General features: G+C 33.1%; 1 protein-coding gene across 6 annotated transcripts in view; it reads right to left on the bottom strand.

The window, feature by feature from the left end:
- The window catches only part of LOC143252646 (rap1 GTPase-GDP dissociation stimulator 1-like), a 126,937-nt gene that overhangs the window by 30,525 nt on the left and 72,684 nt on the right, over positions 1-23,728 (bottom strand). For 2 of the 6 annotated variants that reach the window (XM_076505117.1, XM_076505118.1), the window contains 4 exons: positions 18,471-18,597; positions 15,026-15,169; positions 11,555-11,680; positions 94-237 (listed from right to left, as the gene is read on the bottom strand). In XM_076505117.1, coding sequence (XP_076361232.1) covers positions 94-237; positions 11,555-11,680; positions 15,026-15,169; positions 18,471-18,513 — 457 coding nt within the window. In that variant the 5' untranslated portion in view covers positions 18,514-18,597. Of the gene's footprint in view, positions 1-93; positions 238-11,554; positions 11,681-15,025; positions 15,170-18,470; positions 18,598-19,244; positions 19,460-19,860; positions 20,089-23,728 lie in introns of those variants that run through there. The other 4 variants (XM_076505116.1, XM_076505114.1, XM_076505115.1 and 1 more) reach the window with 4 other exon arrangements.

Here is a 23,728-nt window from a genome sequence, read left to right as displayed (position 1 = left end):
AAGCATTTTCAATATAAAAGATTTCATCATAATGGTTGATCTTAAGAATTGTGTAAACATTCAAGTCAAAAGCATGTGTTATACTATACCTACCACAAGTTTCAGTCATGTTTAGCAAACATCCTGAAGCAGTAGCTTGCAAGTTGTGTGGCATCTCTTTCATCTCTAAGAGACTTTTTAACAAATCGACTAGTTTCTCCACACCCTTGTGATCTTTCACAATACCTCTAGCCAGATCTGGCAGGAGTGTTAAAATATAACTATATGAGAAATATCAGTAACTAGTACTAGACTGTAAAAAAAACATCAAATTGAAGACAAGTTTAAAGATAAAGTGTTCATGAAAATACAACTCTTTCATTTCTATGGAAGAAAAAAATCAAAGTGGTTAAATAATACATTCAAATAATCAGAGTACATAGTAAGTTCTAATTACAACTAACTACACAAAATACAGTGTATGAAGATAATAATAAAAAATGTTATAGATAATATACAACAAACTGAGAAATCTATTTAAACAGACTGGTTTAAGAGAAGTTCAAATCAAATATGCAAAAATGTAATTGTGTTACAACTACATGAGTAAAGACTGAGAGCTTGAAGCTGAGTTCATGTTATACCAACTTATTTTGCAATTGCAACTGAACATTTAGTGAAGAGCAAAGGAAGTTAAATAGTGTTTTCTTCATGATTATTCACACACACAAACACAGAATGGTAATGCGTTATTTTATGAAAAGTTTTTTTATACTAAATATTACACATTCAGTTTTGTAAATTGGAACTTCATTTTAAGTAATGTGGTCTCTACTTCAAAATTTATGATCTAAATTACAATGAAAATATCATCCTTCTCATCATTTTTTTGTTAAAAATTAATGTATCAGTACAGTTTTGTTTAATGGGAGAAGTTCAATGGGCTTTACTAGGCTTGCATAAATAAGAGCAAAAACACTTACAGTTGAAATTTTCTTTGAAATGAAAAACTTATAATTTCATGGAAATATAATTAACCATTAAAATTAATTGTTTTTAAGTTGTTTCTTAAGAAATCTGTAATAATTTTTGGATATATCTTGCTTTTGTGACTTCAGTCAATTTTAAACATTATAGATAAAAACATTTTATGACAAGATTATTGAAAAGTCTCACATTTGCTCTAATTTCAATATTTTGTAAACATACAATGCATTTTACTAGGATATTAATTTTATATGAGGTAAATTACCCTAAACAGCCCTGGATTAACCATTAAGCAAAATAAGCACGTGTTTAGGGCACCAAAGGAAGGGGGTACCACAGTGTTTTTCCCCTAACTATCATGCCCTTAACTCTTTCACTGCCACACTCAACTTTAGTAGACTTTTTTGTAATTGTCCTTATCTGCTGTGTTTGACTTGCATTGTTAAAAAACATTTTCTTTGGCTCAGTAAGTGACTAAAGTTTCAAGAAACTACCAAACTATGTATCTGCAGTAAGAAGTCATTGATTTGCAAAAGATTACTGTAAAAAGCAAGACAAAATGTTGATAAAATTTCAGGTACATGTGTTTGAGTACATTTTGAAATTTATCATACCAAAAAGAAATTTAGAAAGGAATGCCACTGTAGCAATTCCACTGTTCATAGATTACATGTAACCTATAAGAGTATTTGGGCATGTATGTATTCCCTTGTGATTATGTAATAATATAAAAAGATCTGAAGCTGAGATTTACTTAAAGACTAAATACAAGTGTCCAGTCTTAAATGTGACTTAAGGTCATGCACCCTTATTTTTCCCCATTCATAAATAGCCAATCAAATTTTGTCAAATATGCCATTTTTAGACCCAAAAATGGAGATCACAATTATATTCTCCTTACTTTTTCCTTGATCCTATCCTGACGTCATAATGCCCAGACCCAGCCCTCTGGTGATATTTTTATTATACAAACGAACAATCAGAGACCGAAATACAGAGAGAACGACAACAAACTTTTAGGTGTAATTCAACTATTTTGCGACTATAAATTCAGCTCGGTATGTGTTCTATTACATTTCTGAAAAGCTGGGAAAACAACTGACTGATTGGAGCAGTCTACAGGTAATAATTCAACCTTTTAGGTCAAGTTGCATAAGACCTCGGCACATATGACAACATGATTCTTAACATTGTTGCATAAACATAAGCTCACCGTACATCCCAGTTTGAGGGTTCTGTCCCGATATCCCACCTGGTTTCCTAACTTTGTCCTGGTTGACAATGAATTGTCTAGGAATGCCCCAATTTTTGATGAAAAGGCATAAACTCCAAAAAGGATAAATGGAAAATGTTAAAATCTGAATAGAGTCCTGACTTTGTGTTGACAAAAATAATTTTTAAGTTTTCATTTTATTAGTTACTGGATAGAAGGAACCATAGTATGTAGCATGCAAATTATCAAAGGTATTGCATCAGACAAAATTCACAGACAGCTGAAATGGCACCTGTACAAGTATGGTGATTCATCAGTGGGCTGCTATTGGGTGTACGCACGTAATGACAGCTGCACAAACAGAGAGTAGCAGCATGTGCAAAGCTTTCTTTGAGCAAGTGTTTGTACTTTGTGATTGCTTTATTTATTATATTAATCATATGATACATGCTGAAATATTTTCATTCTTTTATTTTAGAAATTAATCCTAGTCATAACGTCCAAAGCTGGTAAAAGAAAGTGCACATCATTCTACAGTGAATTGCAAAAAGAATATCCATTCTTAAAAAAATTTGTGGCAAGAAGGACAGAGTGAACTGTTTGCAGTGTTCATCTGAGTTCTCTGTTTCACATGGTGGCCACTCAGACATAAAAAAAAAAGCTAAACAAGTAGCTAGTCTTTCAGTAGCTGCTTAAAGTTCAAGGGTTGATGTGTTCTTCAAAGAAACTGTGCCTGAAGAGAGTGACTTGTTAATAGCTGCCAAAGAAGCAACCTTTGTTATCACAGTACTGTCCATAACATAAGCTTTAAAACAACTGATTGCTCTTCCAAACTGATAGCAAAGTTATTTGAACCGAAGTTCAGTTCTGCCAGAATGAAGAATGAAGCTATTATTTTGAATGCAATTGTTCTTATAGCTGCTGAGGAATTGAAGAGAGACTTAATGGAGGTCCAATTCCTTTCACTTCAAAGCACTTGAAGCAGATGCTTCAAACTGAAAAAGATGCCAAAATTATACCTGTCATGGTGCAATAGTTTTTGCCAGAGGAAGGAGTGAAAGTAAAACTTTTAGACTTTCAGTTGGTTCCTGGAGTGACATCAGAAATTTTGATAAATTGCTTGGTTTTCACTTTAAAAAAAAATGATTTATCAAAAAACATTGTTGCTTATTGTGGTGACAACTGCAATACAAATTTTGAAGGTGTAAAGAGAAAGGGAAAAGACGATATATATGGTCACTTGAAGAAGAAACTTGGCAAAAATATTGTGGGTGTTGGTTGTGGTGCTCATATTGTACATAACTGTCTGCAAACTGCAGTTGATGTCCTTCCTATTAAAGTGGATAGCTTGGTGGTCAAAATTTACAAGTATTTCTATATTTATACTGTGTGTGTTACACACCTAAAATAATTCTGTGAGTTTGTAGAAATTGAGTATAACAAGGTACTTCAACATGAAAATATGTATTTCTGTCTTTGTTACCAGCTGTTGAGAGAATTCTCCAGATTTATGAATGACTGAAGTCATATTTTTGTTCATAAGAACAGTGCCCACTGTTCATAAAAATAATTTTTGAGAGTAAATGTAGAGAAATGTATCTATGGTTTGTTCATGGACAACTAGGCTTGTTCAACAAAGTGATTTTAGCTACAGAGAAAACAAAAGCATCTGCAAATGATACTGTTGCAGAACTTAAGTTGAAAACCAACCTGAAAGAAAGACAAGATAATAACTTTATTCCCCTTGGTACAAAAAAGATACTCAGTGTGCTAGAGGAAGAGAGAGGATACCAGGTAGACTTGGTTAGGAAGAAATTTACCAGTTTTTATGGTTGCTGCCTGTCTTATATTGAGCTGTTGGAAAACAGTTTTGGTGGTGGGGATACTTTGTTTGTATAAAAAACAGTGTTTTCGTGTAGCCTGACATAGAAGCAGTTGCTGAAAAAATTAATGAAATGCTTGGAAATGCTGCAATCAATGATAATGATCTGTTTGATGAAGTTGTTCTTGGTTATCCCTTCTGATCATCAAAATGTCATGAGCTGAAAGCAAAAGAAATAGGTTTTGAAGAAAAATGGGTAGAACTTTTCAACCGCTTTATTTCTGTACCTAATCTCAGGCAAGTTATGGAGTACATTTTTTGTCTACCAGGCACTTCTGCCTCTTTTGAAAGAGTATTTTCAGTGATGAATAGCATTTGGTCCCAAGAAAGAGGTCTAGTGAATGAATCAACAGTAAAAAAAAAAATTGTTGCACTGTAAACTCAATATTGACTTGAGCTGCAGTGAGTTCTTTGAAAAAATAAAAACTAAAAGATTTTTTGAAAAAAGTTCATTCAAGTGAAAAATATGAATAGTCACAAAAAAAGTGTTCAATGAAAAATTAATGAAATTTTGATGTTCCTTACCTTGCTGAATTTAAATAAATGTTAGATATACAAACTATCAGTATTCTTTTTTTTTGTGTGTGACAGCATTAAAGCTTAAGAGGAGTTAGATTATGAAAGTACTTCTTCATTATACCAGTGCCAGTACCTACAATAAAAATTGAAAATTGTCCCAATTTGAGGCTTGGAAATTATGGTAAGCCTATGTATACACTATACTACTAATAGCAGTACAGTACTGTGGCACCGTTGTCATACAAAGATACTGTAAAGAACTGACATATCAACAAAATCAATTTATGATTGTCTGAAAAAGTGCACGAATTAAACAAATTCATGTGAACAAGGTTAGTACTGAGTACCAGGCTTAATGTCAGTGGCCTCAGTTGCAATGTATTAACATTAGGCCTAACATTAGTATTGTTATCTGAGAACTGAGTGACAATAACATTAGGCCTAACTACTATAACTAGTTTAGTGCAAGTACACTGGAAATGCTACTGTAGCCTGGAATAATGAAGTGGACTATTCCCAATTTAAGATTGTCATTTTGACTTTGCATTTGCATCCAAGCATGCAGATAAAGTTTCAGACATATGCCTATTTTGTTGATGTATGGGTTTGTTGGCTCATCTAGAGGCCCAGGTAAAAACTGAGCTCAAAGTTGAGGTTACAACTCACTCATCAAATACAGCATTTGATTAGGATTAAGATACTCTAGCCTAGACCTAACCCAGTATTTAGTAGTTCAATGTACAGTACAGTTTACAATTAATTATATGTTATGTACGTGTACCAGTACAGAATGATCACTGTGTATATAGATTACTACAGTATGTTGTTGATCACAAATTGTTTTGGAATACTTTTTGGCTCACAATGGATTTGCGTATTACCATTTACATTGCTTCTTGCATACAGCTACCATAGCAACAACCTTAATGGAACTTTTGCAATGACTAAAAACTAATTTTCCTAAAATGGATTGAGGCCAGTCTTAGATCGATTCTAGATTGGTCTAGAATGGTTTTCCACCAATCAGAATGTAACAAATCAATAAAGCTATTTATAAATTAATGTTTATGTGCTGATGGATCTAGTTCCTAGGATACCTTTCTAACCATCTTTGTCTAAATGTAGGGTTAGAGTTCAGTATGTTTGACTGTTTTACCAATGTTTTTCTTTATGAATTTCAGTGTTTTTCTAATCATTATAACCATACATGATCCATATTCTTTTGTGAGTTTTTTATTTTTGTTTCTGTATTTTTCAGACTGCAAGATGAAACGTGTTCAGTTAAGTGGTGCACAAAAGAGAAAAATGACATAAATGGGCAACAAAAGGCTTTGGATTTAGTGGCCAAGACTGGAAAGCTGACAAATTTTTTCACTCAAATTACACAACATGATCTTCCAAATCAAAACCCATCTCCACCATCAGAAGTCACCTGTAGTGCACCTGAGTGACAAGATTGAAGTTGAACCAAGTTCCACATCTACAAGTACCACTTTGTTCACTTCAAGGACAAAACATCATGATGTTGAGGTGTCACAGGCTGGCTCAACTGGCACAAGTCTCACAACTGATCTCACTTTGCCTTTAAATTCTCCTGATATCTCTAGTGTTAATGTTGATGCAAGTTGCTCTACAAGACAGTCTGAAGTTGAAATAATTGTTGAAAGTCTACTGGGCGATGGTAAAATGCTTGAGTCTATAAAAGATGAAGAAACTAAAGCAAAAGATCCAGGGTTGTGACTCAATTTCTCTGCTGATGATGTGGCTCATTGGATTGCTTGAGAACCTACTGATTGTACTTTCAGTAGTGGCAAACCAATGAGATGATGCTCGGAAAAACATTTCTTTGAGGAAGCAAATAGTGAGCAATACAAGAGAGAGTGGTTATTGTATTCACAATCAACAGGGTCAGTTTACTGCTTTGTTTGTAAACTTTTTGCCCCTAAATTTTCTTGCATTTTGTTGAAAGAGAAGGGTTCAGTGACTGGCAAAATACTATTGTAATTGATTGTCATGGAAGAAGCACTACTCACCAAGACTCTATGTTAACATACTTAACTTGCAGACAAAGTTTGGGCTTGCAACAAGAGCTGGAAAAACAAATTAAAGAAGAATGCAATTACTGGGAACACGTCTTGGAGCATGTAATAGCTCTTATTCATAGGTTAGCTGACATGGCCTGGCTTTTCAAGGAACAGATGAAAAATTTGGTTCATTGCAGAATGGGAATTTTTTTAGGGCTGCTTGAGCTCATAAGTCAGTTTGATCCATTTTTAGCAGGGCATATTTCAAAATATGGAAATTCTGGAAAAGAAAATCCTTCTTACTTGTCCAAAACCATCTGTAAAGAACTCATTGAATCATTGGCTGAGAAGGTCCATGTGTACATTGTTGATGAAGTAAATTCTTCTGGTTATTTTAGCTTGTTAGTTGACTTGTTGCCAGATCTATCACATATAGATCAGTTAAGTGTTATACTTCGATACTTTAAAGATGGGCAGCTTATTGAACGCTTTTTAACCTTTCTGGAACTGAAAAGCCATACTGGTGAGGAAATGACAAACCATGTATTGTAGTACTTACGTGAAGTTTGCATACTTAATTTTTCAAAATGTAAAGGTCAGTCTTACGACAATGCTGCTAACATGTCTGAGCATTATAAGGATATGCAGAAAAAGATTTTAGAAGAAAATAAGTTTACCATATATGTGCCCTGTGCAGCCCATTCACTAAATCTGGTAAGCCAAAGTGCTGTTGACTGCTGTCAAGTGGAAGTTAATTTTTTCTTTACAATGCATTTGCTCTATACATTTTTTCAGCCTGAACTTGCTAGTGGTAAATTTTAAAGCTTGTCTTGGAAATAAAAGTGTGTTGAAATCTCTCTCTGATACCAGACGGGAGGCACATGCTATGTCAACAACAGCAATTTTGAAGTCTTTCTTTAAAATGTTTGAAGGTTTAGAACAGTGGTGCACAAAGTCTGGCCCTCGGCGAGTTGCCCCTGATGTCCAACGGAAAAGTCAAACATAGAGAGTTTGCACGCTTAGCATTCGTGCCTGTGCAAAGATTAAGTGCTATAGAAGAATATGCATTCGATTAGATACTGGATGGTTCCATATTTGTGTCGAGCAATAAAGAAAATTTAATAAGCAAATTTCGCTAATGCATAGGAATTTAATCACTGGCACAATGACATAATATTTCTGTAATTACAAAATCTCACGGGTTCCAATTGTTCTTCAAGATTTACTTATGAGCCCTATTTTGATATTATTTTGTAACAAAAATGGCAGCTGATCGTAAAAGAAAAGTTGACGACAAAAACCAGAAGTTTCATGGTGATTGGACTACGCAATACTGTTTTGTTCAACAACAAAAGTATGTGATTTGTCTGCTGTGTCATTTGACAGTAGCAGTGGTGAAGGTATCCAATATAAAGCGTCATTATGAGTCGAAGCATAAAGATTTCCACAATGTTGTCGGTGATGAACGAACAGCTCAAAATGAATCTCTGTGGTGGTCACTGAATCACCAGCAGAACGTTTTCTCAAAGCAGTCAGCAGATTTAGGTGCAGCATGTGAGGTCATTTACGATATTTTGCTGATGACAGCAAAATCTGGCCGACCGTTCACTGATGGTGATTTTGTCAAGCAATGTATTCTTACTGCATTGGAAAAGTGTCCGAAAGCAGTTGGCAGGCTACAGAAGGTTGGTTTGAATCATATGACAGTTCAACAAAGAATTTCACACCTCTCAGCAGACGTGACAAGGTAGCTTACAAATTAAGCAGCCAACTTTGTCTACTTCTCTTTGGCAGCAGACGAGTCGATTGACATCAGTTCAACAGCACAGCTACTAGTTTTTGTTCGTGGTGTGTTGTCATTGTTTGATATCACAGAGAAACTTATCAGCATGGGTTCCATGAAGGGTCAGGAAACTGGGTCTGCTCTATTTGAGGAAACAGTACAACTTTGCAGTAGTGTTTCATTGTATTTCACAAAACTGGTAAGTGTGACAACTGATGGAGCACCAGCCATGACCAGAGAAGGTAACGGGCTGGTAGCACTATTGATGAAACATCAAGGAAAGCAGAACAGGCAGTTGGTGAAGTTGCACTGTATTATTCACCAACAGAACCTGTGCAGTAAAGAACTTGGTTTTCAGGCACAGATGGCATTAGTGATGAAAACCAATAATTTAATCAAATCATGAGGCTCAATCACCATCAGTTTTGAAGTCTTCTTGAAGAAGTTGATTTAGACTATGGTGACCTTGTGCATCACTGTGAAGTATGCTGGCTGAGTTGAGGGAAGATGCTCAGATTCTAGGAGTTGATTGATGAGGTGATAGAATTCCTCAGAAGCAAGAACAAAGACACAGAAGTGATTTCCATGACTGATCCAGCATGGCAAGCTGATTTGACCTTTCTGGTCAACATGACACAACACTTGAATGATCTGAATTTGAAGTTGCAAAGCAAAAACCAGCTTATCTGTCAGCTTGCAAGTCACATCTCAGCTTTCAGGACAAAGTTGCAGCTGTTCTGGCAGCAAGCAGCATCAGGCAACTTCGTGCACTTTCCCACTTTTCAGTCACAGCTACAAAAGAATCAGGACATTGACACACAAGATTATGTTGGGAAGTTGATTCAATCCTTCAACTCACAGTTTCATGACTTTGACCAATGCAGATTGTTGATGAAACTTTTTGCTGATCTGTTCAGTGTGTCAGTGGATGACTTGTCAGTAGAATATTAGCTCGAACTTACTGATCTCCAGGCATCTGATGAACTGCGTGGTATTTACCGAGAAAACAGTTTGCTTGACTTCTACAAAATGTTGCCTGATACATTTGCTAATCTGAAAGAAAATGCACTTGTCCACAGCAGCATGTTTGATAGCAAATACTGCTGTGAACAGGCTTTCTCACATATGAAACTGAACAAAAACAACACCCACAATCAGTTGACTGATGATCATCTGAAAGCAGTCTTGCGTCTTTCAACGTCAAACATCAAACCGAACATTTCTAAGCTTGTAGATGACATGCAGCACCATCCATCACACTGACTTTGTGACAGTTGGCGTATCATAAAATTTCTTAGAATAATGTGCAAACTCTTTGATGTAATCGTTATTTGTATGTTCTTAAATGTGATGTCCATCTTGTGTGAAACAACTGTGGAACGATTTTAATCTTCACTTTTTTGTGACCCCCAACGGTTACGAGAAGTCTGTTTGTGGCCCCTGACTCAAAATGTTTGTGCACCACTGGTTTAGAATGTTTAAGTGAAGACCAGTCATAAAAGGAAGACACTAGAAGAGAAGCAGACAAAATTACAAATAACATGCGAGAGCTAAAATTTGTTTTTATGTTGATCACATGGGATAAGATTTTGCAGACACAAGTTCTGCAAAATGAGGATGTGAACTTAAAAACATGTGCAGATCTGTATGGGTTGTTAGCTGAAAACTACACACTTTAAGGGATGACTGAAAGATTTGAAAGCAGTTCCAAAGGAAATACTCATATGTTTCACTCATATGTGTGCCTTAAGTTCAGTGCAACAAAAACTATAAAAACCAGATTCAGTCATGCTGAACTTTATAAAACAATTTCAGAAGACAAATTTGAATGTGTGTTTCCAAATGTAGACATTGCATTGCGTATATTTTTAACATTAATGGTCACAAATTGCACAACTGAGGGTTCATTTTCTCAACTCAAGCATATTAAAAATTCCAACAGAATAATTATACGACAGGGCAGGCTGGATGCCTTGTCTCTACTAAGTATAGAAGCAGATTTGTTATGCCAAATTAGTGTTGAGGGCTTGATCAAAGATTTTGCAATTAAAAAATCTAGAAGAAAACATTTAAATTTAAATTAATATTAAGGTGTAAGTAAATAATTTACTTACATGGTTTTAAGTTCAAAGTGAGAAATTGTTAACATCAAATTGAGAATGTGTTGAATAAAATGTTTTTTTTTGTTGACATCCAAGTGTGAATTTTTAACATCAAAGTGAAAATTGTTAGTTCAGAGTGAAAACAAATGTACAGTAAAAATAATCAAACAGGTGATTTCCTTCATCATTTCTGAATAAAAGGTCTCAGTCATTGCTTGATTTTGATCCATGCTCAATCTGTTAAACAAGTAAAATAAAAACCTTTTTATTTAATATAGTTGTGGGGTCTTGCCTGAGGTCTGACCTGGAAGAAAACTGAAGAAGAGTCATAAATTTTCAAACTTTTATTTCACTTTCAGCACTTATTGAGTCTTAATATCTTGTCAGTTAAGCAATGGAGGGGCCGAAGGGGGCACCATTGTTAAGCAGTGCTTAAGGCATCAGTTGCCCTTAATCTGGCCCTGACCCTAAAGGTATAATTTTTTCAGTACTGAAAAACAAATTTGTAATTGTTGTCATATTAAAGAAGTACTCCTCTCATATTCATATATCACAGATACTATACAGACTTAGAAACATAAAATCATTCTTACAAAACCAAATAATACTTTTGTCTGAAATCCATGATGAATCTAGGTAACCGTGTTGCCTGTAAACAGATGTTGATTACAATGTTTGAATGATTATTCTTAGTTGCAACTCACAAAAAACATGAGCAAGTTTGTGGATTAGGGTTATGGATACTTAAGGGTGGATTTTAAAGACTAATAAATTATCCAATAAACATAACAGAAGCATTGTGTAAAATATACTTACTTCATTTAATATTACGTTCTTTCAAAGAAAGGAAACAGTAATATTGAAATAAAATACATAAGAATTACTGTTTCACTTTAAAGTTTCCAGAAAATTAGTTTATTTTATCTTTTGATTCATAAACATGTAAATAATGCAAAGAACTTTGACAATTGAACAACAAAATGTTTAGAAATAATGTTTTTATTTAATGATGCATAAAAGTGTGTAAAGCTGATTCATTAAAAATGAATAAGACAGTGAACATACCATTGTCAAAGCAAACGTTTCCTAGTGCCCGACAAGACTGCAGAACAACTTGGTTGTCTTTACTAGACAGTAACTCTAACAAAGTAGAAACAACTGTGGGATCAGAAAGTGATTTTCTAGCAAGTTCTGAAAAAAAAAAAAAAACTTGAACTGACCAGTCACTTTACAGTAAGCACATAAATCCAATTACTTTTTTGCCAGTTTGCAAATTACAGAATAGAAAAATAGGCCAGAGAAACTATTAAATCATCTTATTTCTTGTCAGCTGTAAGCTATGGAATTAATTAATTACAGATTTACTCGATGAACTTCAATGTTATATACTGTGTGTAATCAATTTTCATTATAGCACATTTACTATGGAATCACCCTCAAACAGTTGAAATAGAAAGTGAAATTATTGATAATCTATTAAGAATTAAAATTTCACATAAAGTGTGTAACTCTTAATTGAAAAAGATATTCCACTGTTATACTTTGCACTTGCTCTTTTGAAGTCAAGGGGAAATAACATTTCTTTTTCTTTCTGTTAAAATATGGAAGTAAAATAAAACACAAAAAAGAATGTATTAATAAAATTGTATTTGTACTGATTCTGAAAAAATTAATTCACTACAATTGCATATAAAGTGTGAGAAACAGAAAATCTAGATGTATTTCAGCTACAACAAATTTGCTGCTTGGTTCTCATAACTAGTACATTATATGTTTATCTCAAAACAGCTGGTATGGGTATCAACACATTTACTAATAAAGCAGAGAACAATGTTTTGATCTTCCTAAGCCATTAACCTGAAGATGTACTTGGAAGCTCAAAATGTTGTTCTCTGCTTCATTAGTAAAAGTGTTAATACCCATAAAAACTGTTCTGAGATACATTTTTACTTCAAGTGGGTTTCTTGTCATCAAGGAGTAGTACATTATACATAAACTGACCACTAAGCATTTGCTGATAAAATAACATGCAGCTCTGGTCAAGGTCTAGTTTGAATTATAAGTTACAAAAACATAAACCCATCCATAAAACCAATGGAAGTTCAAATGCATAAATGGATCACAAATGATTTACTTCACGTATTATTTTATTATAAACTTGTAGTTTTTGCTATACTGTAATATTTTATGTCAGTTTTTTCTAATACTTCACAAGTGATACAGATCATAATAAGGGTTTACTGTGAAATTAAAAGTGAACAAATATTAGCTTAATCAATACTTGTGTTAGTTAGCAATAATCTTTAATCTGGATTCAGAATACACAATATCTGAAAAGACATTTTAAATACAAAATCTCAACAGTATATGTGTCACTGCCAGAGGTTACTCAAACATAAGTAGTTTATCATTCACACTCTGAAGTCTTTGATAGTGTTCTATTTAAACAAATACTAGTAGACAAGTACTGCTTCCAAGTACTGAAAAACCAAACATAAGATATACTTTTCATATAGATGTTTCACTATTACTGTGATTGTTAAGTATCTCTTGTGTAATATTGATACTCAAGATTCATCTGAAATGAAGTTATAAATTAAACATGTATACTGTTCCACTACAAATATTTGAGCATGAAGTCACAGAATGTTTCCAGTGACGATTGCTTAGAAGCAGTGTCACACTACTCTGGGCTAAATAAATGCTGATATTAAATAAACATGTTTTCAGTTAGGTTCTAAGAAATGGCTAGTAAAATTTGCCTTCATTGTGGTTTAGAAAACTTAGCTACCTAAATACTAAATGATAAGTTTGAATGTAGCTTTCAAATTAATCCTTCCAGATGGTCCCAAAATTTGTTACATAAGGTTTAAATCAAAACACTTGTATAGCCACTTTATGACATACGTATTTTACTTTTATACCATTTATATTTTGTGGGAACAAACCATTATCCTACTCAAACATTACATAAGCACACTGATCAAACTTCTACCATGGCTTCTGCAGACACTACACAGTTAAGATCCTCATTCAATGGATGGAAAGCAGTCTGCACCAGCATACCACAATCACAATTCTTAATAAATGATATTATAAAACCATAAAGAATTTTTCACCTGCCAACCTCGAGATAATTTGTTGAAGCTGAGTAAAGTATTGGGTGAAAGTAAAGAAAAAATACTTATTTAAAATAATTATATCATAAAAATTATTTGTTCTAGGGAACTAACATTCACCAGAGGTATATTACAAATAACAAATTATGATTTGGACACAGCAGGTTGTATTTCAAATGTTGTTACAGGATATGTTCAGTACACTTTGCAACATTCTTAATCAACATATTAAGCCTATCCCTAAATGAAGCTATTGCAGGTATCATCTAACAGTTTTCATTTGCCCTTGCAATATAATTTCTAATGGTCATTTTGAGATCTTCCAAGTTTTGTAGGTAATTCTGATAAATAACCTCTCTCAGGAAGCCTCGAAATACAAAAAAAACCTAGCAATGAAAAGGTCCTGTCCAGGAATCTTGTAAGATATTTCTGCCTAAATGAAAAATTAAAATTCTGTCTGCAGTGAAGAAGCCTTTTAGAAACCTAACCTAACCTGTACTGTCTTACTGAGAGATGTTTATAAAACAAAATTTGCATCAAAAATTATTTTGGTATGCATAATCACATGTCTGTGAAATACAATGATTATACTATATCCTATTTTCCTTTATAAAATTCATAATTCTCACTGTGTCTCCTGTTCTTTTCCTAGAACAAATAGTTTTTAAGATATAATAATTTCAATTAATTAGTTTTCTTTGTAGGCACCCTATAGCTATCACAATTCTACAAAACCTGTGACCAATAATCAAGATTATAGTGCTAATGGCTTTTACATCAACCTAAATGATGCTATGAATTTTTGAAGTTAATGGAGAGTTTGCATACCCCAACTCTTTCAAAGTGCTTACATTCATAAAGAGTATGCTGAATAGTCCTCACAAATGTGCCTACTCATATATATGGATACAATAAAGTTACAGTAAGTAATAATATACATATATCAATATCTACAAACTTGAATATTTTGAGTTTTGTAATATCAAACCCTCAGAACCACTAAACGGTTTTACACGAAGTAGAATGACAGAACAATGTGATAATTTCATGTGTTAATTTTTCCCATACTTTTAATAATTTAAATTTATTTTCCTCACACATTCATATAATTCACTATTTTAGGCAACATAGTCTACACATCAACACTAATAGTCTGTCTGTCAAATGTATCTCTAAATTCTTCTCAGTAAGCTTCCTTGCAAAGCATGCTACATGGGTCACACAGTATGTCCAAGAGATGTCCAGTCACTTTTTAGTTGGTTCAACACCTTGTTAACATAAATGCTTTGGAATAACAGCATTTTTAGTTCTCCTTACATATTTAGTCTTTTGAAGTTAAATAAATGCATAAAACTGTTTAAGGAAGAAAATTTCAAAGCAGAAATAAATTCAGTAAAATATGTGTACTGACACCTACCACATTTTGCAACCTCTGCCATGAGTTCTAACAGCTTAGTTAACTGAATTGAGGATAACTTTGTAGGTAGTCTTAAAAGATCAATCACTAACTCAGCCAGTCCTTCATTAAGAAGTTTCTCAACTAAGGCCTTTAAACTGGATTCTGTGAAAATACAAAGTGTTCAGATCTTCAGGCAAGGATATTTGAAACTACTTAAAAGAACATAAGAAATAAAATAAACCTCATATAAACAAATGTAATTCATATAACACTTAAAACTAGTATGCTACCTAAATTTCTTCAACTTTTAGTCTACAAATTTTTAAGTATTGATTCATAAGCAAAGATAACCTGAAGAGATTTTCACTACTGAAAATTTCAGAAAAAGGCATTACCAATTATTAATGCAGGTTTCTTATATGTAACCATCAAAGGTTAAATATTTGGGGAAAAAACATGTATGCTTATATCTGACAAATTTCAATTAAAACCTATCAACAGAAAAGAACAAAAAGTTGTTACACTTTAATTTCAAGTTTTCTTAAAAATGTGGAATCAGTGAAAACATTACCAAAATAACAACTGGAAAATGTGTAAAACATTATATATTTTTCAAAATTTAAAAATCATTATGATGCATGTATCTTTCAAAACTTAAGTGTTTATATTTTTAAAATACACAAATTATGTTTCACTTTATTTCTATGGAATATAGTTGAAAGCTTTCCCTCATTGTTCCATGTTCAACATTTTTGAGGTCAACTTTCCCATTGAAAACTATAGTAGAGGATATACAAGCTTTATAGAACAAATGAAAAACTGAAGGTTTTAAACATTTTATGTTTCTTTCATGTTCTTATACACCCACATTTCTGTACAGCTAAGAGCTTTGAAAGTTTCATATTTATCATTTTGAAGGTTAACCATACAATAATTTAAAATCATGAAGTAACAACTGACACAAAATTGCATCTGTAGCATTCAACTTTACAGAAGAAATAATTATTAGTTAGAATCACTGTTATGACATCACTACTAAACAGTCCTCAAAACTAGTGCTGAAATAGGTAGATGTGGTTTATAAACATTAGTTGTATGCTCTGGAAATATTTGCAATTGAAAACTAAGTTAACTTTATCATTTCAGTTTCTATCTCTGAAGACAATAATGAAAACGTTCAAACAAATACAAAGAATTTCAAAAGCATATCCTTATAATAATAGCTGACAAAATTTATCTTTTATCAGAAAAACTGCTAAAATTTCATATTCTAATTTGATACTATCACCAAAACAATGAATAACACTCTTAAAGAATGAAATTTTTGTTTATGTGAAAAAAAGGTTTTTGTAGGCTAAATTTATCAGTCATATTGTCTATATCTTTACTGCAACACTTGACCTAACTTTCAATATGTCAGGTCAGCTACTCAAGTAATAAGAACAGGCTGTAGACCAGAAAGTAAAAAGCCAAATCAAATGTTAAATTTTAGAAATAATGCCCACCAGTGGCTCAGCAGTAAATCTGGATTTTGATAACTGTGGTGGACATAGCACAGGTGGTCCAGTGTGTAGCTTTGTACTTAAATGCAACACAATCAGAAATAATCACAAAAAACATTAAATGACACATGACATCTACGTCTCTATAAGCCAAATTAATTTATGTCATTGTCACTCAAATGTATAAAAAACTATAGATTATATGCAGATTATAGGTAGTTCTCTTTAAATACTAGCTTTATGTTGTGCTACAAAATTAAATATACTTAGAGATGATAGTCTCAAAAAATAAAGTAAAAAAACAGAAGTACTCAGCTGGGTGAAGTGGACCCGCTTTTTATGAAACAAATTCTATGTATAAACATAATAAATGACAAAGCAGATCAAATAAGTTCCTGTACTAATACTGCCTTAAAAAAATAAGATCAGGTACTCAGTACCTGTGAGTACCAGTAACATTTCAACTCTGAATATACTCAATATCTAACCTACATATTTTCATACATATTATGCTGTTTGTAGAACACACTTTAGTAAAATTCATATCTATAAAAATTACTTTCCTTTGTCATAATTAAGTACAATAATTTATGCTTGAAATGTAATTTTGTCAAATTATTTAATACAGCACAGATGTGCCACTAATTCATTTACTGAGTTGAACTAAGCAATTAAGTTCATTACCCATAAATAGTGATTAAATCACACAGCATCACATAAAATAATCATATGATCCAAAAATTACAATTAAGTCATGAAAATAATCAACTAAATGAAATTACCATTCTCAATTATTTCAACAATCGACTGACCAAAATTACAATTAAATTGTATGTTATAAAAATAATCAGCTAACAGAAACCAATCCTGTGATTACTGCTGTGATTTTTTTTATTATTCCAGCTCTCCTATAATTGGAATACTGCCAACATGAATTTCTATATTATTTTAAATTAATCTAAGTTTATTTTATTCAATAGGCTAGTGTAATGGTTCACTGAAATAATCAGAATTTATGTTTCCAGTTATTACAATTTTCAATTACTCCAATTATAAAATTAATCTAAAATTTGCCATTATGTTTGTTGTTAAGCACAAAGCAACATAATGCTACTTGTGCTCTGCCCATCATAAGTATTAAAGTTCAATCAATTAGTAAAGAAGTATTTGACTAACGAGCCCCTAAATTAATCAATTAAGAAATTCCATTAATTACCCAACTCAAAGTAAGAGTGTAGACTACATCGTTTAGTGTTACATAAAATATCTGATCTATCAAAATTACAATTAAAATTATTAACACCACAAAGATGATCAGTTAATGTTTACAACTGTCATCCTTTTAAACTATTCCATTTATTCAAGTAATCAAAATATTTCCATTATGATTTGTCATTTTTTATTAATTCAGAGTTGTTTACCATTTACTATTACCAAAGTTTTGTATGCTGAATTATGTAACGTTTTGGAAAAACAAAGGTCTTATTTGTTCATCTCAGCCAATACATTCTCTAATCTAAACTAAAATTCTTAAATAAATAAATAAAAATCTTGCAGCCAGCCCTTATCATTCAAATTGTTATCAAACTCTCTTAAATTTACTGCCTCTAGAATATCCAAAGGCAATCCATTCCAAGAACCAACCATCCTGTTAAAAAAATAAAATTTAGCTAAAAATAACTCCTACCCTGCTAAAATTTATATTTGTGTCCCCAAGTCCTGCTATTCTCATTGTTAAATATGAAAAAAGATAGCAAATAAACCGACCAATTTCTTTTACAATCTTACAACAGCTCAATCAATTTAATTTTTTTATGTGCCCAACAATTAATTTATTATCAAATTCTATTAATCATCCAGTTTTGGTGCATGTTAAATGAATATACTGTACACTACATATTGTGCTTTCAAGAAATTAAATTAGAAATCAATAATAAAGTAAGCAAAATTTTGGTAATTACCACAAACCTTTAGAATTAGATGTAACTGTCTGGGTGATAACATCTAAACATTCTTCAACTTTTGCCTCACTGATACTAGGATCCTCTTGAAGAAAAAGTTTCAGGGCTTCCAAATGTTTGGTAAGATCTATTCACGAAATTTTTATTTCAAAATGTGAAACGCCATCATTTTTATTTGCAAAACAAACAGTATTGCAACACGTATATTAGAATTATTTCTAATCAAAATGTTCTTTCATACAAATTAAGTAACGATTTATTTAATAACTTCTTACTTTATATTTCACCAAGTATAATTTAAACGTCTATTAATTTATTTATGACTTTCTGAAAATTCACAAATTAAAATTTACTTGAAAGTTAAATTTGAAATATTACTACAAAAACTTTTATTTCGTTTTCAGTACTTTTACTGCTAATATTTACTATAACATTGACAGATAGTGTGTCCCAGCCCGAAAAATGTTTTGACCATTAAAACATCTATTTATTATGATTACGATTTTCTGTATTATATGTTATTTATTTCTCTTTTTTTGTTTTTAACTGCAAGATTAGATCTGATTAATAACATATTGTTAGTATTTAAGCCTGACGCAACTCAATATCGGAAAACTGTATCATTTACATTCTTTGGTACAAACTAGTGAAGTTAAGCCTACACAGCTAGCCTACTACATAAATTTAATAATAATATTAATAATCTAAATTCATCTACAAACTGATAGAACTTGTATACTACTTAGTACGTTACAATTAACTTTAAATACGTACCCATATTTAAAATGAAACAAATGAATGAATTAACAAACTATTAGAAATCGTTTTACTTTTATTAGTTTGTGATTCAAATACCACAAACTATCGGCATCATTCAATAAAAAAAACACCAAATCTTCGCGGCTTGATTCAGTTTGAATTTCTAGCTATAAACTCTGATATAAGATTAATTCAAATTGTACGTAATAATAAATATCGAAAACTAGAACATAATCCCTGTGTATGTCTTTGATGTATTAATGTTTCTTTGTTGTTGTTTATCATAACACAACATTTGAATTCATATTTGTAGTGTTTAACAATTTCTTTATTCAAAATAGACTCCAAAATTATAGTTCGCAATTGCAATCTGATTTACTGTGCTGCTTGTGAGAAATATTCATAAATGACCTTTTTTTAAAGAACACTGTGCTTTGACTTTTCACTGCAGAAACGTTTTTTTCTCGGCACATGATAATTTTTGTAATTTTTTATGTTGTAGTTTTTGTCGAATAGTTTCAAAGTATCGAAAACAGGCTGTTTTTCATTTTAAAGTATTCATAAACTACTTGCATGAAACTTTTAGCTTACTGCTTTCAGTTATGTAGTTTATTTATATTAATATACTTACATGCAACACATTCTTCACAGTCATCCAGTATTCAAAAGGTGTTTGATATAAATATCTAGTTTCTCCGACACTCACTGCTTTGACCTTTATAAGCTGACAGGGAAAAAAAACTTCTCGTAAAAATGAAAGTAGAACTGATCCCGCTTTATCCTCTTTTTGAGCCAAGTTTATCGTAACTAAGCAAAGATAAACAGTTGTAGAATAGCAAAAGTAAAGCAGTAAATGTCGGATAAGACCAGTATTTATTCTAAAACATCTTTGAATATACGTGAAAAGCAAATAACAAGAGTATTTATACAGCATACAATAGAACTGACACTAGGAATTTTCCTGGAGAAGTAGCGTATTTAGGTAGGGGCTAGAGGGAGTTCATTTTCAGAGCTCATGTTCTTTATGGGGGGCCCATTGATAATTTTATTATATGTAAAATTACATGGGCTGTAGGGCGCAGAAACATTATTACCCCCTAGGCCCACACAACCTTAAATCCGCCACTGTCTTCGAGTGGTCAATAAATTACTTAAATTTACTGACGATATTAAGATCTTGGATGTTGCTGGCTGTGCGGAAGATGCTGCTGCTAAATGCTACAAAAGCATTTAGGTCATTTAATGAGTTGGGCAAATAAACTGCAAATGGGTTTTAATTATAAAAGTGCCAGATAATGCATGTGTGTTGTTATAATTTTGAAGGGAATTACCTTAACAGTATCATGAAAGCGATCTTGTTGTAATAATTGATAAGTCTCTAAAGCCATCCAAGCAGTGTTCTGTTGGTCGTGGTAGGGCAAATAGAATTTTAGGTTGTATCAACAGCAGTAGTGAATATAAGCCTAAATAATGTAATTTAAGGTCACGTTTGGATTACTGTGTCCAATTTTAGGCCCCAAACCTAAGGAAGGGCATTGAATTGTTTGAGAGGGTTCAGAGGGCCACAGGAATGGGACCTGCGATAAAGGGGTTATCGTACATGGAGAAGTTAAAATATTTGGAGTTATTTTGTTTTCAAAAAGAAGTATTTAAGATTAAAGGAATTGGTAGTGCTGATGTATCATCATTTTTCATATTTAAGGGGAAAATGTAAATTTTAGCAGGGCAGGAATAATCTTCACCCAAGAGAGTGCTATTTTTCTAACAGGATTGTTAGCCTTCAGAAAGGGTTATCTTCGGATGTTTTGGAGCTAGTAAACTTTAGTTAGTGTAAGATAAAACTTGATTACTGTATGAATTACTTTAATTACTTTAGGCTGTATGGGACAGCCTAGATGATCAGTAGGTTCCTTGTTGTCCCTAAACACCATGCCATGTTATACACGTAGCCAAGGCAAACTACATCTGTGTCAGGATATGAGAAGGAGTCAGTATATGTCGAAGTTTATACGGCACAACGTATACATACAGATATCATTTCATTGAGCAGACAGCACATCGTTCTGAAAGCGTTAATTTTAAACACTTTCGTTAACACAAAATATTCCAAACGTAAATTACAGCCTTGGAACTGTCCTGCGTGTTTTTCTATTAAAATTAATGCCCCCCGCTAGTACAGCGGTATGTCTCCGGATTTACAACGCTAAAATCAGCGGTTTGATTCCCCTCGGTGGGCTGAGCAGATAGCCTTTGTGGCTTTGCTATACAAAAAACACACACACACATTAAAATTAATTGACTTATACACTTGTGAAGCTTTTGTTAATGTGGCACAAGTAGCTTTGTGACATTAAATAGCTATCGTTTGGCTCTATGGACTACAATTAAACATTAGCGCCCTCGCTCGATAATAGCAAGAAACTCGATAAACTACATTGGTCTCAAAAGTCTCATACAAAACATTATGAAAGAAAATTCATCGTCTATTACATCATTCCTGACTTTATCTTCAAATAAATAATATGAAAACAGCCTCTTTAGACATAACTATTTTGAAAGAAAAAATAATGGTTAGTTTATTTAAATAACGAGCTTGAGGATTTATTCTCAATGTACTTTGGATAGACTATTTGGTCTTACTATTATAATTTATACCACAGTGAATTATTGTCTGGCTTATTAAATTCTCAAATTACTTAAAAGAATAATAATATCATTTGTTGAAGTAATGATTACAACATTTGTACACTTCTTAATCTTGTGCTTCCAATTTTACCAAAGTGTCATTTTGTACTTATTCGAGCTATTGTCGGCAACTTTCAAAGTTAGAACATATCATTGGGGATTCGGCCAGATAAAAACAAAACTTTATGTGAGTTTTGTTAGTAATAGTTGTGATCAGAGGATAAATGACAGCTGACATACTTCCCTCCCCTTGAGACAAAATAGTATGAAGTAGAACCCATCACAATAAAAAAATGCAAGTACGAATAGATCAGTGAGAACCCTTACTTTAAAAGTGATTGGAGCTCCCTATATTTATTTTCTTATAATTGTAGTTGTGATTTTAGCTGATAACGTTAAGTATTATAACAAGTAAAATTATCTTTAGTCTCTTCAGTATCATCGTTGCTGTCAGTTTTATAAGTTTTCACACTATCACATTTATTCATCATCCTTTTTCACTGCTGAACATCCAAAGTCTGCAAAGGCGAAGTCCACGCTCATTAGGTGAAGTTTAACGTCACTCAACGTCAATAACGAGTATGCCCCCGTGAGCATCAATAACTGCTTGGCATCTCCTGCCTATGGAAGCGATGAGATGACGAATCACATCCTGTGGAATGGCTGTCCACTCAGCCTGCAAAGCTGCTGCAAGCTGAGGTAGAGTCTGCGGTTGAGGTTGTCGTCGTCGCAGACGTCGGTCAAACTCGTCTAAAAGATGTTCGATTGGGTTTAAATCTGGTGATCTGGAGGGCCAGGGAAGAACGTTGTCGTTGTGGTGTCTCAAGAAGACAGTGGTGGGTCGGGCTGTGTGAGGACGGGCGTTGTCATGTTGAAAAACGTCGTTGACGTTCACCATGATGGATTGCACATGGGGCCTAAGAATCTCGTCGACGGTTGCATACGGTCTGATCGGAAATCTTACGCAGCCCTGGTATGGTTGAGACAGTAGACGTCGCAGTGGTGGTCCTATCCCGAAGGTGACGTAACCGGATGTAGCGATCTTGGGCGGGCGTGGTCACACGAGGTCTGCCAGATCGTGGACGGTCACAAGTTGATCCATGTTGTTCGTGACGATTCCATTACCTTGTGATGGTGCTTGGGTGGACATTCACAGCTCTGGCAACATCTGATCGAGATTCGCCTGCTTTCAATCCACCAATGGCGTTGTTGCGTTGTGCTTCAGTCAGTCTTGGCGTAACTGTATTGCGTGTCGGTGGCTTAACACTGAGCTATGGAAACCGAGAACCCGTCACTTTTATAGGGATTTTGCACATGTTGCACTTGCAAAACATGCAGATCTCTCAAACAAATTTATTGGACACGAATGCGCTTTGGCGAAAAATCCAATGTTTTCCTCCGTTTTCAAAGTGCACAACTTTTATTCTCATTTTGGTCTGACAATCAGTGCCTTAACACGTGTAACATCACATACTCTGAGCTTGTAACGTTATTACATATATTTCTCTTTAAAATAACAAAAATATCCCTTCTGCGTTTCTTTTTTTGAAGAGTATATATAATATGACAGAAAATCAAAATTTCATAATCCATCTCACTGCAAACTGAATTACGATTTTTTAAAACCAATATATCAACATTAAATGAACTCTCTCAGTTCGGGTTCAGTCCATATGACCGACCTCATGATATCATTGTACTTGTTTAAAGACTTTAGATTTAATACTTCTAACTTTCAATATTATATGGTATATCTTTACCAATATTTGGCAGTTTTTCAGTTAATATTATAAGTCTTTAATTGACCCAAAAGA

The sequence above is a fragment of the Tachypleus tridentatus genome, chromosome 6, assembly GCF_004210375.1.
Source record: "Tachypleus tridentatus isolate NWPU-2018 chromosome 6, ASM421037v1, whole genome shotgun sequence".
NCBI classification, from domain to species: Eukaryota; Metazoa; Arthropoda; class Merostomata; order Xiphosura; family Limulidae; genus Tachypleus; species Tachypleus tridentatus.
This window is presented reverse-complemented; position numbering and strand designations above follow the sequence as displayed.